At 47.0% G+C, this 16,319-nt stretch overlaps 1 protein-coding gene across 6 annotated transcripts in view; it reads right to left on the minus strand.

Annotated features, from left to right (window-relative positions):
- TNIK (TRAF2 and NCK interacting kinase) overlaps nt 1-16,319 on the minus strand; it is a 153,552-nt gene that overhangs the window by 41,295 nt on the left and 95,938 nt on the right. For all 6 annotated transcript variants that reach the window (XM_083868289.1, XM_083868287.1, XM_083868288.1 and 3 more), the window contains exons 8-12: nt 13,704-13,758; nt 12,920-12,998; nt 8,728-8,903; nt 7,087-7,153; nt 5,741-5,945 (exon numbers count right to left, since the gene is read on the minus strand). In XM_083868289.1, coding sequence (XP_083724415.1) covers nt 5,741-5,945; nt 7,087-7,153; nt 8,728-8,903; nt 12,920-12,998; nt 13,704-13,758 — 582 coding nt within the window. The remainder of the gene's footprint in view (nt 1-5,740; nt 5,946-7,086; nt 7,154-8,727; nt 8,904-12,919; nt 12,999-13,703; nt 13,759-16,319) is intronic.

A 16,319-nucleotide genomic window follows, 5' to 3' on the forward strand; every position in this document is an offset into this window, starting at 1 on the left:
GGCTCTTGGGGCAGAGGCTCTGAGCAGGATCCCACACACACATTTAGAGAGGCCAGGAGTGCAGCACTTCCCTCCAGCTCCACAGCACATTTGCCAGGTCACATTATAAGCAGGTCATTTGTCACGGCAGCATTACCAGCACCTTCAGCTGAACACTGCAGCCCAGCAGAGCAGGGCTGAATCAGCTGCCTCCCCTGTATGGCCCCGCTGCAGCAGCTGGAAAACATCTGGAGAGGACCTGGCACTGCAGTGGGCAAAGCCTCCAGCAATGCCCCAGTCTCCCCCAGCAATAGGATGACAGGGATTGTTTTTGAAGGAGGGATTTGGATCAGGGAGATGCAGCTGAAAACAAGTGCATGTAAAAACAGGGAAAAAAAAAAAAAAAAAAAAAAAAGGAAGATTCAAAGATCTCTCTTTCCTTGCCTCCTTTTCTCCCTGTTTTCTGCCCTCTCTCTCCCTCTCACTGCAAGAGCACACTTCCCACATTTATCCAAGCCTGAAACTACTGTATTTACACTATCCAGATCCATTATTCATGCAAGGCAAGAGCACCAATTAATTAGGACTGCATTTATATAACTCTGCAGGTAAAGCTATATGTAGCCGCTTGTAAGCCAGAACGGGATCTTATTTGCACTGCACCAGATATGACAGGTTTTAAATATTGATGAGAGAAGACACACGAAGGCAAAATCTCTGGTGGGAACGCCCTTGGAGGCCTGGCATGAAACAAGGACTTCAAAGAGCAAGCTCACTTTGCTAGATCAGACACATCCTGGGTTACGAGCAATGAGAGAGCTGCAGCTGCCCCTCAAACCCTGTGAGCTCACAGAGGCACTGACACTTGCAAGAAGAAGCTCCTGGAAACCCTGGCTTGCTGCTCCCAAACACCAGCATGAGCCAGGAAAGAAGTGGAAGGGGAATTCCAAGTGACAAATGAAAACAAATATTCTAGGTGGTTGCGTTGTTGTGACAGGCTCATTTATCTGAGCCACCAGGGAAAGAGTGACTGTGGCTGGAACATCATCTTTCCTGACACACCAAGCACTGGAGCATGCAGAGGTGTTTCCCACTGGTAGAGAAACTGGGTCAGAACTTCCCACCACGGCAAACAGGGATCTGATTTGCTCTGAACCACTGCAGAACTTTTACTTGGGATCACCACGAAGGGATGCCCTGTGCAGGAAAAATCTCATGGTTCAGAAAATATGAGCCCTACATGTTTCCTGATCAAAGAAAAACAAGAGAGACATTTAGATTTACTCATGCCTGTACCACAGGAGCTGCTGTAACACAGCTCTCCTTGGAAATGGGTGCAGGAATGCTGCTGGGACCACTGCAGAGTCCCCACGTACTACACAACTGTGTGTGAGGGGTCTGCAATATAAATGACAAGGTTCCTACAAGCTATGGGAGACCTGCACATGCAGAAGAAAATAACAAACCACCATTTTAGATAACCAAAATTTACTTAAAATTAACTGCTGAATTTTTTTTTTTTTTGGCATTGCTTTGCAAGAGTTTCTAGTTGATGGTCTTCTGCTGGTTAACATTTACAGGAGCTTCAGCAATTTTTTCTGCTTTGAACATCCAGCTCCATAAGTGCACTGACTGAAACCTCACAAGCAAACAGCAAGATGCTTAGGTTTCCCTTGTACATTCCCTGTAAAGATGTGACCTTCATTTTATACCTAGAAAGGAAAAAAATCCACAATATGGCAGAAAAATGAGGTTGTGTAAAGCCCTCTCTGACTCCATCTGCCCACTGCTGCCAAGGGGTCTGCACAGAGATTTGTCTTGCAGGATCCCTAAGGCTCCTGACCCCAGGATGTGTTATTCCTACAGCTCAGCTGGAGTTTTGGTGGTTAAACCAGCGCATCAAGGCTCATTCTGTGCCAGCAACAAATGGAAGGCTGATTAGGGAACTATATATATCTAATATATGTATATATAGGGAAAAATTAAAATATATTCAAGCCTATTCACCCTTCTGCATGACACAAACATTTTCTGCAGCGCTGCTGGATCTATTGATATTTAATTCTCTAATTTGAGGGTTAGTTTCTGGTGCACATTTTGAATTCATGAGACCAACTTTCTGCATGAGGGAAAACAAAGCTGCAACTCTGCTCCCATGAAAGTCCCGGTTTCAAAGCTAGCTTGGGCATTTTTACTTCCACTGCAATTAAAGACAGCTGCAAATCTAAATCTCTTTGACTGCCTGTAGGAAAATTCAGCCTCGGAGAAGGAAATTGGTCAGCTCCTGAAAAAGGAGGCCCAAGTGTCCAACAGATGCAAGCAGACACGCAAAGGATGGCAGCAAGGTCTCAAGGGCACCAAGAAGGTCATAAAGAGACCACAAGACTTACTCTCTTGACTTTTTTCCATATACATTTGATGTTATTGTTAGAGCAGCATCAGGAGATGGTGGATTTCCCCAAAAAAGCCCTAACGTGGGAGGTGCTTTTTGAGAGGTTCAGAAATCCCCATTTAGGAAGATCAAGGTGACAGAAAAAATGAGATTCCTTCATTTTGAGCTCTGTTAGATGAGACATGAGAAAGGGTACGAGCTCTACCCCTGCCAGTATTTAAAGACAGCATTTGAAAACCACCAAAAAAACCACAAAACCTCCTGAAGGTTTGCACTGACAGAGGATTGGGCCAGTTATCCCACTAAGGCCTTTCTTCAGCTCTTTTGCTGTGCATCTCCAGCACAAATTAAATCCAGGCATTTCTGAGCTTGGCATCCTTCTACATCAATCCTTTTGGAGCTGCACTTGGGCCCAAATGCCAACTCACTCCCTCAGCCTGGACACCTCCACAGCATCTTATGATGAGTAGGAGCTCTTTCTGTAAACACAGTAATGTGTTTGGCAGCCTGAACAGGCTGACTTAGGAGACCCAAAAGCCACCAGCTCCAAGGGTTTATTTGTCCCGGCTGCTCTACTGTGTTTTAAAGGTCAAATTTATTTTGAAAACACAGTAATCTGAGTCTTCCACTGGTCTCTCCTCCCAGAGATCTGCTGGTACCAGGGCTGCCTGCTGGAGGCACACCCCATCTTAGTCAGACCATAAAGTAGCATGGAAGAAATCCTGTTCCCATTAACCAAAATAAATCCCTGGCCAAGAGTCATCAACAAAAGTTAGTGCAAAGCTGGTGTAGGAAAAAGCAGAGAGGCTCAACAGCAGCAGCCTGGCTGCTGCTGGAGCCTTTGGGAGCTGCTGGGATGGGTATGAATGCTGGAGCAGCACTCCACATCCATGCAGTGTGCTGGGAGCCTCGGGGCAGCCACACCAAACTGAGGCAGCCTGAGAGCTGCTGTTGGCTACCTCTGTCTGCCCATCAGATGCTTCCTGTCCTAAAATATCCAGGAAGGGTAAGGACCAAACTATATCCCTGCAGCAGCGATGAAACTTTATTTGCTACTCTCTGCATTTACAGATTTTCTGGTTGTGCAGATTCAGGGCACCTTGCAGCTGGCAAAGCCACAGCCAGACATGCTGGGGAGCATCTGTCCTCCCCACTGCCACAACTCACCACGTTTACAACAGAAGGTGTGTACCTTTTTCAAGGACTCCAGCTTTAATCCTCACCATAGCAACTCAGCTGCTCCTTGCTCGCCACGCAAATGGTGTCTAATGGAGAGCAGAGCTCATTTTACTCTGAGGCTGGATGCAGGTGAAGCTAAACCTGCCCAGATGGACCTGAGGAAATGGGCACTTGAGAAAATGCTGGGGCTAACACAGCTGCCAGCTGGCCCCAGCATCTGCCCTGATCCTGGCTGAGCCCGTGGGACTGATCACATCAAAGGGGGCAGAGAATGCTCTTCAACTACAGCCTCTCTGCTTTTCCCCACTCCTCTGACATGGCAGGGGCTTGGAAACGCCTCTTGGCCAGCTGTGCTCCAGCACATCTCCCTTTCAGCTGAGATTCAAAAGCTGTAAGGCAGCTGGGGAGAAGGCAGTGGGTAAAGAGCTCAAAGGGGCTGTTCATACTCACTAGAAAAGGCACTGGGTTTAAATTCTGGCTATGGTGGCATTAACTTTTAATGACTTGGGGACACAACAGAAGGGAACTGCCAGGGCCCAGGGGACTGAGCACATCCCAGAACAGCAAGGCATCAACTCTGTAGCTCAGGGCAGAGCTCTCCAGCTTAGCAAAGGGATTAGTCCTCCATTCAAAACCTACCTAGGAAGCAGCAAAGAGAAAACATTTTCTTCTAAGTGAAGAGAACATATTAATACAGCAGCAAGCATTGTATTCATTACAGGATTGCAGCTAATCTGGTGTCTGCTTTTATTCTGCTGTTGTTCTGCTCCTGTACTGCTTGCAGCAAGCAGGCTGGGACAAAGGCAAACTAGGCTTCCTTACAGCAGTCCTCACAAACATCCACTGGGACAAGGGATTTTGGGGTGCATCTACCTTGTCCTCTCTCAAAGCAGCTTGGGTTGCCATCCTTGGGTTGGGTGCAGGTCTCTAGCAAAGCCTGACCTACAAAGTATTGAATACTCTACTCTGTGCTCTGATAACACAACAGACCTACATATTTACCAGACTGAAAAAAATGCTTTGCCTGGAATTTGCCTGTGTTGATTTCTGCCCTGGAGGGGCTCAGAGGACCACCTCGAAGAGGGGCCATACCATCACCATCACCACCATCAGCTGCCTGAAATTCCTTCCTGTCTGTGCCCCTGCCCTGAGGCATTACCCAGTACAGGGAGAGACTGGTGACCAGAGTAATAGACCTCTTGCTTGTGCAAATTAAAGGGGTGGATGCTCTAATGGTCCATTTACCACAAATCCTTTTATCAGACATATTGGAGACCTCTTCAGAAAGCTAATTTAGTGACCCTCAATGCTTCAATGAGTCACCTGGGCTGAGTTCAGGGCAAGGCAATGGGTACCTTTTTGCAAAACCCCACCAAAAATGCCCAAGAGATGGGGAAAAACCTCTTTATTTTTTTGGTGAACTCCTTCAGTACAAGAATCAGGAGCTAAAGCAAAATCAAGCACTTTCTCACAGCACATGGCCAGGCTGAGCAGCTCAGAGACACCCAAAGTCACACGGTCAAATCCTGCAGCTGGATTTTAAATGGGGTGGATAATTTTATGACCGACTGCATTTGTGGCTGGTATGTTAAGACAAGGGTAATGAAATCTTATCCTTCGGGGCACAGATGGATCATTGCACAAGTCAGGCAGGCATCTGCCCCTCCCCTGCAAGAGAAATTGTAATTGGCAAGGACTGTAAGGACTGAAGTTGAAATTAGGGATTAAATGGGACACAAACGGCACATGGATCCAGGGACAGGGCAATAGGAGCTTTTCATCTTCTTCTGAACTGTAACAGTCCACAGGAGCAAATAACGATAATGAACTTGACAGATGCTGGATTGCCTACCTCGACTGAATACAGCTGTCACCCCAGTCATGGGCTAAATCTGCTCAGTAGTTCAGGGACCCCTTTAGGTTTGGTATTCCAAGGGTTTATTTATAGCAAACCAGTTCTATTACCTTCACAAAAGCTGGGAACACTTGCTATGGTTGGGAGAGTGGCTGGAGGTGGCTGCGCCAAAAGGATGAGCAGAGCAGCTGGACCAGTGTAACAAAATGTTTGGGGTCATTGACTGGAGAGGTCAGCACATGACCTTAAACCAGGCTGAGAGCAGTCCCTTGGGACCTGTCACCAGAAATGCTGCTGCTCCACCCCAAAACCAAGCTCAGCCCTTGGCCAGTTACCTCCTCCAGCCTTCTCCTCTGCTCCTTCTGCTCCTCGATACGCTTCTGCCGCTCGGCCAACAACTGCCGCTTGTGCTCCTCGTTCTCGCGCTGCTGCTGCTCCAGCTGCTGCCGCCGCAGCGCCTCCGACCGCTCCTTGTTGGCCAGCTGCAGCCGCAGGAAATCCCGCCGCAGCGTCGACTCCCCGGGCAGGTTCAGGATGGAGCTGCACATGGGAGAAGTGTCAGAAGATCCCCTCCCTGCAGCCCTGAGCCTCTTGCCCCTGTGTGATTTTCGTCCTCTCTTCCAGCCCAGCAGAACACAAAGCTTGGGCAGCCTTCAGCCTCCTGCCTCTCTCTCTGTGATTTTCTTCTCCCTACATCCCAGCAGCATCCAGAGCTTGGGCAGCCCTGAGCCTCCTGCTCCTCTCTGTGTGATTTTCCTCTCCCCGTCCAGCCCAGCAACACACAGAGCTTGGGCAGCCCTGAGCCTCCTGCCTCTCTCTGTGTGATTTTTCTCTCCCTTCCAGCCCAGCAGCACCCAGAGCTTGGGCAGCCCTGAGCTTCCTGACTCTGTGTGATTTTCTTCTCCCCCTCTATCCCAGCAGCACCCAGAGCTTGGGCAGCCTTGAGCCTCCTGCCTCTCTGTGTGATTTTCCTCTCCCCTCCAGAGCAGCACCCAGAGCTTGGGCAGCAGTGGATGGAGGGATGGGGGCCTGCAAGTGCCAGAGGTTTGCTCATGGCTCACCAGTGTAAATGGAAAGGTTTCCTTTACATTAGGTTTCTAACCAAAGCCTCTGGTGCTGCAGTGGCTGGCACTCACTATATTTAGCTGTGCACAAAGCACATTTAGCATGAATCATTGCCAGCTATTAAAATACTACATTATCTCGGTGAAATAATGAAATAACCTGATACTAATTGCAACAGCTCTGAAAAATGTCACCAAAGAAAGTTCCAGCCCCACGGTGCTTTGCAGCAGCACCTGGGAGGCTTCATGGCGAAAAATTACATGGAAACAGGGAGTTACATGTTAGATGTAAGAAACCACATTTTGAAGAGTTTTTTAATTTCACCTCACATTTCCCCACATCTCAATATCCACATTCCCATGACAGCACCATGCTGGGCTGCAGATCCCACAGCCAATGGGGTTTTCTTCCCCAGCTTTTGGTTAAGGTGATCCAGAGCATCAGTTTATACCCACGCACCACCCGGCAGTGAGAATTTCCTCTGCTCTGCCAGGGAACAGGACTCAGTGCTCAGACTGTCCTTTATCCATTTCCAGTTCATATGAGCCCATAATCCAAGCTGATTTTATACAGAGCTAAAGGGTTGTAAGGGCACAAATGAAATGCTGATTCTTACCTTGGCTCTCCAGAGTCATTTTCCTCCTCCTCCTCCTCACTTCCACTGTACTCGTACTCTGTCTCATCTAGGAACAGAATTGCTCATCAGTGCCCTTTGCTGGATTCATTTGTTTTTCCAGTGGCTGAAAACCTCAGAGCTCTGAAGGCAGAACAGCCAATTCTCTTTACCTCGCATGACCAAGAACAAGCAGCATTACTGCTCTGCATTTTGTGGTTTTATGGGGGCCACCAGGCCAGGGAAGCACCAGCACAGTGGGAAACAGCCCTGACAACCATGACTCCTTGATGTAAAGATGAGGGTGTCCACAAAATAAGAATTTATCCCCATATGACAGTGAGTGACCCCCTTCTTCAGGATGGGTCTGCAACAGGAGGTGCACCACCAGCTATTGGAGCCACAGCCACAGGAAGGTGGGATTTAAGCAAGGCTCTGAAGGCATCAGCTCCTCTTTCTCTAAACATATGCTCCTCCTATGCAAATCCATGTAATTTCCAGGCAATGAAGATATCTACATAAAAGCTCACTGCAATGTTGTGTTGCATACTGCAGTTTCTGTTGGGATATCGTCTTTATCGGATGAAGGGAATTATAGTCAAAGAAAGGCTTGCATTTATCCAATTACTCTCCATCTCTAGGGTCCAACCTTCATTTGCCAGACTAAACACATTTAATACTTCACTGGGATCCCATTTTATTGTTTTGATTGTAGTGAAATCTATTACAAGGGGCTGGAAGGTACGCATGAAAAATTAATTCCGCTACCAATAAGAAGAGAAATAGCAACATATTAATTTGCTGGATTCTACAAATGAGCTTTCAAATTAAAATTCAGTTCACAAGAGCTGAATACTTTAACAAGTTTCTTCTGCTATCTGATCTTTCTTGCAGAGGACTTTGATAGGGCCTGGAGAGTTCACTGAAAACATTCAGTTTAATAGGTTATTCCTAGTCAGCGGAATTGCTTTGGGGCAAGGGTCTTATCTGGATGTTCGTTTGCACAGCTCTGCTCATCACTGGTGCTGCAGGGATGTCACGTAGATCAACACACTTGGCAGGAAATACGTGAGCTGGGGAAAATTCAGCTTAGCAGCTTCACCCTCCCACACGCCAGCACGGATCTGTGCAAACGTAAATTTTATATACAGGCTTTAATGAATCAAAGCTTAGATGTTCCATGTGGAAATTACCACCTGGACTAATAAAAGGCATCATTTTTCACTAGGGGAAAAAAGGAGTATTTAAAAACACTGATTAACTCTAATGACAGTCACCTGTCTGTTTGGATGAACACCCATTGTTTAGTTACAGGTATTTATTTTCATTTCAGTGCCTGAGAGGAATCAAACCAAACAAAACAATCTGTCCTCAAAAGCACACAAAGCATGGTCACATAGAGGATCACATCTACTGAATTTAATGATGCTGCAAACAAACTCAGCCATCTGAGTGAGGGAGACTGGTACTGAGACCATGGGCAACCCAGTCCTGTCTTTCACCCACGTGCTTCAACCTGCACGGATGTGCCTTGGTCTGAAGTCACAGGTTGCCCAGACAGGGATATCTAAGCACACGGCAGAAGTCAGGGATTGCTCAGAGTGCCACTTATTCTCCACCAACCCTCCTCTCTTCTCCACTGACCTTTCTCTCCTCGCTTCTTTTTAGTCCTGTCGATGTGGTCCTTGAGCTGAATGCGGACCTGCCTTTCGTTGGGCTGGTCTCTGATGAAGGGATGCTTCATCAGCTGCTCCGTGGTTGGTCTCTGGCTGTGGTTCTTCACTAGGCAGCTCTCAATGAAGGACTGAAACTTTTTAGACCTGGCCAGGAACAGGGAAGGTACAGAAATAACAGGCAAATGTATAGATTCTCCTGTTAGAAAGTGAAAAAAAGGTTTGTTGGTGTTTGGGAAGGTTTTTCTCAGTTCTCGCTCATTATCCCAGAAAGGTGGGAACCATCAGGATGACCAGAGAATCACTAAAGCAAGATGTCACCAATGGCAACCAAGAAAAAGCAAAGGAGTGCTCCTGATCCCTTCCCTCTGTGGAACTGCAGGTAGAAACGAGATACAACACACAGAGATATAAACACAATGCCTGAGTGGATTGTTTCTCATATTTTATAGCCCCTTGGGCAGTGTTTCAAGAGATTAATCTTTGTGAAGGTGAGTGGGATACGCTGGGTTAAATGGTTTTTTTTTTTTAAATTTAAGTCCCAACATTGCAGGGCTTGGAAGAACTCAGGCAACCTTTGGGTGATGCTGCAGGCTGCAGCCCTTCCCTGCTCTCTCAGCAGCATCACAACCCACCAGGTCTGGGGGGCCACCAAGCCCCAGTCCCCCTGATCCAAGAGACTGGGATCCTTTGACAGAGATGAGAACAGTGCCCTGCCTCCTCACTGCCTCCCTGCCCACGAAGTTACATTCAATCTCAGCTAAAACAGTTTCAGCCAAATCTTTAATAAACTAATTTGTCTTAGTCTCAAGTGCTGCATATCCAAAGTTTTCCTGGAACTAGTTTCACCACATTATAAGCTCAAGAGAGCAGGGATTTACAAGAAAGGAAGATGTTGACAGGCTACTGTAGTCTATGTTGCTTTAGCAAATAAGAAAATGAATATAAATTAATGTCAGAAGCCAACAGATACTACAGAACTGCATTAGAAGTAAAACAATAAGCTTTCAGGGATTTTACTTTTAAGCTGTCAGACTAAAAGTGATTTATCTTTTAAGTGTTAATCCATACAAATTGAGATGCAAAAATAAAATATGCTACTGGATCCAATTAAATCTTCCCTCCAGCTCTGCTAATGAGCAAATCTGCCTTCTCCACCTTGCCTTGAGAAACGCAGTGTTTCAGTGTACCCAGAGGGGACAATCAATGTGATGCTCAAAAAAAAAAAAAAAAACCAAAAAAAAAAACCAAAAAAACAACCACTTCTAACATATGACTCTCCCTTGTTAGTGTGAAGCTGGAGAGACTCCAGTCCTGGATGTGCAGTCCAGAGCATGTGCAAATACAGTACAGGTGCAAAGTTATCCTCCTGGAAGTGATGGGATGGGGGTCCCAGTGCCCTGTCATGCCCTAAGACACCTTTCCTGCCTGAGCAGCCATGGACAGGGATTTCCCATCCATTTTCCAGCTCTGGCTGCTGCATTTCTCAAGATCTTCCTCTCTCAAAGAAACCAGCCTGTCCAGTGGTACAGTTCAGCCCTCACTGGAGCTGATGACCAGGGTTTTCTCCCTAGCTGTGATCCAGGAGGACTCCAGCACACATTTCATCCCCTCCCCAGGCCCAGGTCAGCCCACCTTCCTGAAACACACGTTCCTCCAGCTCCTGGGGTTTGTAAAGCTTAAATCAATGTTTGCAAAGCCTTTGCAGCTGCTTGGATGAAAAGTGGTATCACAGTGCAAATATCACCTCATTAACAAAGAGGTTTCATGTCTTTTACAATGCAGGACTAGAGAAGGTTTATGGGAACAAAATCACTAAAGTTCGAGTTCATTTTGCCTGCAAACAGGGGAAGAGGAAAATAAAGCTTCATTGCTGGCTGGCTTTAATTGGGAAAGAAAATGATACACCAAAGACTTTAATTTCATAGGAACACAGCAGCACAGTTTTAAAAGCTAGTGTGGCTTGAGGATTCAGCAAGCAACAAAATTATTCTCCTCTCTGCAATTTTTAATTGAGGGCAGGCTCCCATGCCAGTGTTCTCTCTTGGCTTTCCTGACTTACTCTCAAAGGGGCTGGAGTCCTTTCACTACTTTTACATGTAAGGAAAAAGATGGTCTGCCTGTGTAGTGTACTTTTATTTATATGTTGCTGTGCACAAAAGAAAGGACAAACTCAAGTTGAACCTTTCTCCAGTTTGCTTTGCTCTTGTAACTTGTGGTTGTGAAAATCAGCCCAGAGAGCCACCCTGAAAGCCTGGTCAAACATCTCCATTCTTCCTGGGATGGGCTTGCAGAATTTCAGGACTCATCCTGGCAAGACCCAAAAACTTCCAGCTGAGAAATGAGCCAAGGACAACAAATCTGCCCAGTGCCACATTGAAAATGCTGTAAAACTTTGCTTTCAAGAAGTTGGTGGAGCTTCATCTGGATCCTGTGGAGCTTTCCACTGCAACAACAGGTTGGAAGATGAACAGAGGTCTGAGCTACCAGAGGTACACATGTCCCAACTCTGATGGACACCAGGGATGCCTGCTTGCTCCTGGAGGGGTAACAGAGGCCAGGTGTGTACCAAGTTGCCCCTTGATGCTGGAGTTTTATTACATTCTGGCTTCCCAGCAGATCCTGCCATCAAAGCAGCCAGGATGCCACCCTGGCACAGGCAGAGCACAACTCTGGACAGACCCAATGACCCCAGGCAGACCCCACAGGATGTGCAAACCTGCGACAGCTGCCAGATGTGTGTGGGAAGGTGGTGCCCAGGAACACCCCACCTTGCACTGAGCACATCCTGCAATCGTAGGGCAGGGACTAAAATACAAATTCCATCCCAGCTCCATTTTTACCTTAAAGACATGGGGAAAAATCCTGCTCAAAATCTGCTTTCATCAGCTCCCCTCTGCCTGGAGGCTGAGGGAGTCTTTGCTGAATAAACAGCACTTTTGTATGAAAAATAAACTCTCAAGTCTCACAATCCTTTTTGTGCTGTAGGAGTGAGGATAACAAAGGAGCAGACTGGTGATCTGGCAGAAAACAAGCACCTACACTATTTTCTCAGCTGACTAATGGTATCCTCAAAAGGTCGTGCAAAGAGAGCATGAATATGTGACACCCTCTGCAGAGCCAGCTGGGAATGGTTCCTCTCCTCCTGGTTTGGTACTGGAGCAGCTGATGATCAGGCTGACAAAACTGAGATGCCTCCTGCTAAAGCCTGGGGGAGTTTTTAGGCTGATCCTAAAAGCCCAACACTATCCATCCAAAGCAGAGGACTCTGAGTCCCTCTTGCTCCTCTGTCAGCAATAAAACAGCTGCTGCTGTTGCCCCAAGTGTTCTCAGTACATACCATGGACTCTTCTTCTCTTTACTGGTGTGTAATCAAAAAGATATTAAGCAAAATTTAAGGGATTAAGACAAAGCTTCCCTCTGTGAGCTCAGCCCATCTGGGAACAGTGGGGCAGTGCTGTGTCTCTAACATGTGGCAGATCTTTCCTGACTAAATCACTGCTGAACCTGGGGCAGGAAAACAGCACAGACCAAAGACAAGTGTTTTTAAGGACTCCACTTCCATCAATACAGAACATACAGTAACAAAACAACATCTGTCTGGGCTTCAGGAATATTTTTCCTGTGGGTTTTTACTGGCATGCCTCACTTTCTTTCCTTTTTTTTTTTTAATTTTCCGAAACAGTGATGTATCTTTTCCTGCAAAATTTTAAAATAAAGCCCAAACTAAGTACAAATCTCTGCATTCCTGGGCCTTCAAGATAAACCATCCTCTTTTATTTTTGGCTTGGATACATGTTTCCACTTGAGAACGGAACCTAAGTGGAAGGAAACGAGAGCCAAGCAAAGTGTCATTGGACTTCAGGCTGCACAAACTGCCCTGGAAAAGCCAACTCTGCACTGTGAAATGGCAGGGTGAGTGTGTTGCTCTCTCTGCACATCAAGGAAGGCCTCCATCCCACAGTGGATCCTTCAGAATAAAATTTCCTCTCCACAGGAGACCAAAACCCAAACCTGCACTCACCAGAGTGATGCTGGAGACCATCACAAATCCCCCAAATCACATAAATATCAACACCATGTCCCCAGCATGCTCAGCTGCAGAAAAAGATTGCTCCAGAAAACGTTTTTTACAGTCCCTAAAGACTGAGAAAGAAACTCACCACTTCTTTGATTTCAACCTCGGGGCCGGGTTGCGGGGGATGAGGAAGAGGGCTCTCATGGGATGCATGTCACACAGAGCTGCAATTTGTAAGGAGAGGCATTAAACATGGCACAGACATCCAGCTGGGAGATCCCAGGTCCCTCTGAGGCTGCCAGGCCCTCATGGCAGCAACAACCCCCCAGAGACAAGCCCCAGCCCTGGGGCTCAGGTGAGGGCTGATGACCCCATCCAAGGGCTGTGAGTGTCCCCAGCACCACCAGGGTCACTGCAGGGGCTGGCTGGGACATCTCTGCTCCTGCAGCTCCAGCTCACACCTGCCAGGTGCTGAGATCAACAGGCCAGAGCATGGGACAGGCACACCACGTGGCACAATGCTCTGCTTTATTTACTTGCATTTTCCAGCAAGGGCAGTCCCAGGATAAAGCTGAAAGCCGTGGCAGTGTGACTTGTGCAGGTGAACCCAGCATGTCACTATCAGTATCACACCAGCTCTGAGGTGTTTTACCTGCTCCTGGTCCTCCACCCCTCCTTCATCTGTGTTTTATTTGAGGAAACCATGTCCCAGAGTACTCAGAGATGGATCAGGTGTCACACAGGTCTGCCTTTGCTCACTGCCTGCCCTGTCCCCTGGGCCAGCTGTGTCCCCATGGGTGCTGTGAGCTCCCTCCTCAGCAAGCCCAGGGAAAACCTAGGGGGGAGTTTCTTGCACAGAGCTCAGCTCTGGCTGGAGCTCAGCAAACCCCAGCAGGTCACAACCCAGGGATAATGAAGACTGTACTCACGGGGAGCACCTTCGGCCATCTCGATGGCTGTTATCCCCAGAGACCACAAGTCACTCTGTGAAAGAAAGCAGAGGGACATTGCCAGTGGGGAGAGAAATGCACACATTTATTGACCCTGTTCCCAAGCCTTGCTCAGCCCTGAGTCTCCTGAAGGATCAGAGCAGAGATACATTTGGGAAACTTTATTTTTATACCTGTAACACTCTTCCTCCCATCTTCTCCCTGGCTAACAGGAACACCCATATCCCCATCTTCCTGGCAGACAGCAGCAGGGAGCTGTCCTCCAGTGCCTCCTCCCCAGCCCACCATCAATGATGAGCTGTGGCTGCTCCCCCAGCCCTGTAATGAGCCCCAGTGGATGGACTGGCTCTCCTGGCAGTGCAGAAGGCAGAAGCTGTTTGTGCCCAGTGAGAGAAAATGAGTACAACCCATCTGCTGGACTGGGAACACGACAGACCAATGCTGCTGCTTTCACCTAAGGCTGGAAGGGATGGACTCTGCCTTCCACCCTTTCTCTTGTACATCCAGCTCTCCCTTGCCCTGCTTTCTGCCATGTCCCTGCAGTCTCACTTCAGTTTTCTCCTCTCCAGTTCAAGAGCTGCTCTTTCTAAACTGCCTCAAGCCTCTAAACTGACCATTTAGTGAATAAATCCCAGAAAGGTTGTTTTTCCCAGTACAGAGTCCCAAAAGCCCAGCCAGAGCTAGAGAGAGCCTCCAGGAACCACAAGCACCTTTTCACAAATACCCTCCAGGAAAGGCAACTTCATTTCCAATTTCAAGGCACTTTCCCCCATTTTTAGCTCAAGTTCTCCCTCAACAAATGCCGACCTTGCTACACATTTTTGTACCTGCTTAAAAATTCTCTCTCAAATCTTATTTTCAGCCCTTTCACAGCACAGTCTCATCCATTCTTTGTTTCTGGTCAGCTGGGATTTCTGCTGCATACTTAATTATCACAGTCTTTCCACATGATTCAGCACACATGACCCCTTCCCTCTGGGTTGCCACTGAACTCCTTCCAAATTCCTAATGTGTCTTTCCATATCGAGGTGCCCAGTATTATATGCAAGATGCCAAGTGATCTTAAAGCTGGAGGAATACAGAAAGGGATTATCATCTCTCTAAGTCTCCTAGAGAAAGCAGAAAACTCAGCGGGAAGCACACATTTTATAATGATCTGGAATTCAGGATTTATTTTTTTTTGAGTGGTTTTTATTTTTAAGGCTGAAAAGCTTTTCAGTCCATCCAGCAAAGGGATGCTGTGCTGATGTATTTGCATTGCCTTGATTTGGAAAGGGAAAGGAAGCAGGCTCCTTTCTCCCCCTCCTTTTGATTCTAAGCTTATTGACAAGATATCTCTAAAGAAAAAAGGAAGAGTGACTGGGGAAAAAAAACAACAAATAACATCAACAACGGGGAGTTTCTATTTGTTCTCTTTTAAAGTGGTTTATTTATGTGAGGAGGTATTTACTGCCTCCTTCCATAGATTACACAGGCATCTCCTTCTGGCTAAGAAAACAGTGAGATCAGAGGCTTTTTGTCCAACAGATTAAGCCAGTGAGGGTTCCTTTTCTCACCCTATAAATCTCATTTTTTGCATTCAGTATTTTAAGCCAGTCAGCTAAACCTGAGAGCATCTGATCTGCACCCCTTCTAGAAGAAAGAATTATCATTTACATCCTTCCCCACCCTACTTCAAAGCAAGAGCATCAGGTGCAAGGACGTGATCCAGGGTATGGACTAATGTCTAGTGGCTCCCACATCACCAGGAGCTCTGAAAGCAGACTGCATTGGAGTGTGTCAGCAGCAATCAGCCTCCTGTTCCACACCCCCAGCCACGGGAAAAAGGCCAGAGCCAACTTGAGAGAGGCCAGTGCCCGACTCTCTGCGAGCATCTGATCCTCAGGGACAACAGAGGGATTCTGCTCCTGGAGCTCGTGCATCAGTCCACAGCATATAAAGTGCCCCAGTTATTCTGGCAAGAGGAAAATCCTCAGGGATTTCAGAGGGTAGAAAGTAGCCTGTGAAGATATCAGTTCTTTTTAAAAAAAAAAAAACCAAACAAAAAGCCGTGATTAATGAGAGCGTTGCACAGGCAGCTGTTGGTGGAGAAGTGAGAGCAGCCAGTGCAGGGTGCAGCCCTGTCATGAGGCACTGCCCTCAGCAGAGCTGAGGAAATGCCTGTTGTAATTGGTTAATCAAAGAGTAATAAGTAATTGGAGATTAAACTATTTCCACATGTCCCCATCATTAATGATTTCTGTAACCCGGAGTCTGAACTCAGACTGGAGAGCTGCTCTCTGGAAAACCATCAGTTCAAAAGCTGACTGATGCACTTAAATGGCTGCAATAGCAAAGCATCATTTGGCTTCTTTAAAATCATTCATTTCTCAAAAACGTCTCTGAACAATCAGTAATTGCAGCTGAAATTGTATCACAATGATGGGCTGTGGCTCTGTTACATTGGAGTGTTCTACTTTTAGAAAGCAGCTCACACCAGAGGGTCTCAAAGTCCTTTTTGAACATCACCTTGCAAAGTGACCTCTCAGCATGCACATGTACAGCAAGCCTCACATATGTCTGAGCTTCCCCCCGAGAGTTCATGTGTCAGTGCCC

The sequence above is a fragment of the Zosterops lateralis genome, assembly GCF_965231275.1.
Source record: "Zosterops lateralis genome assembly, chromosome: 10".
Lineage (NCBI taxonomy): Eukaryota > Metazoa > Chordata > Aves > Passeriformes > Zosteropidae > Zosterops > Zosterops lateralis.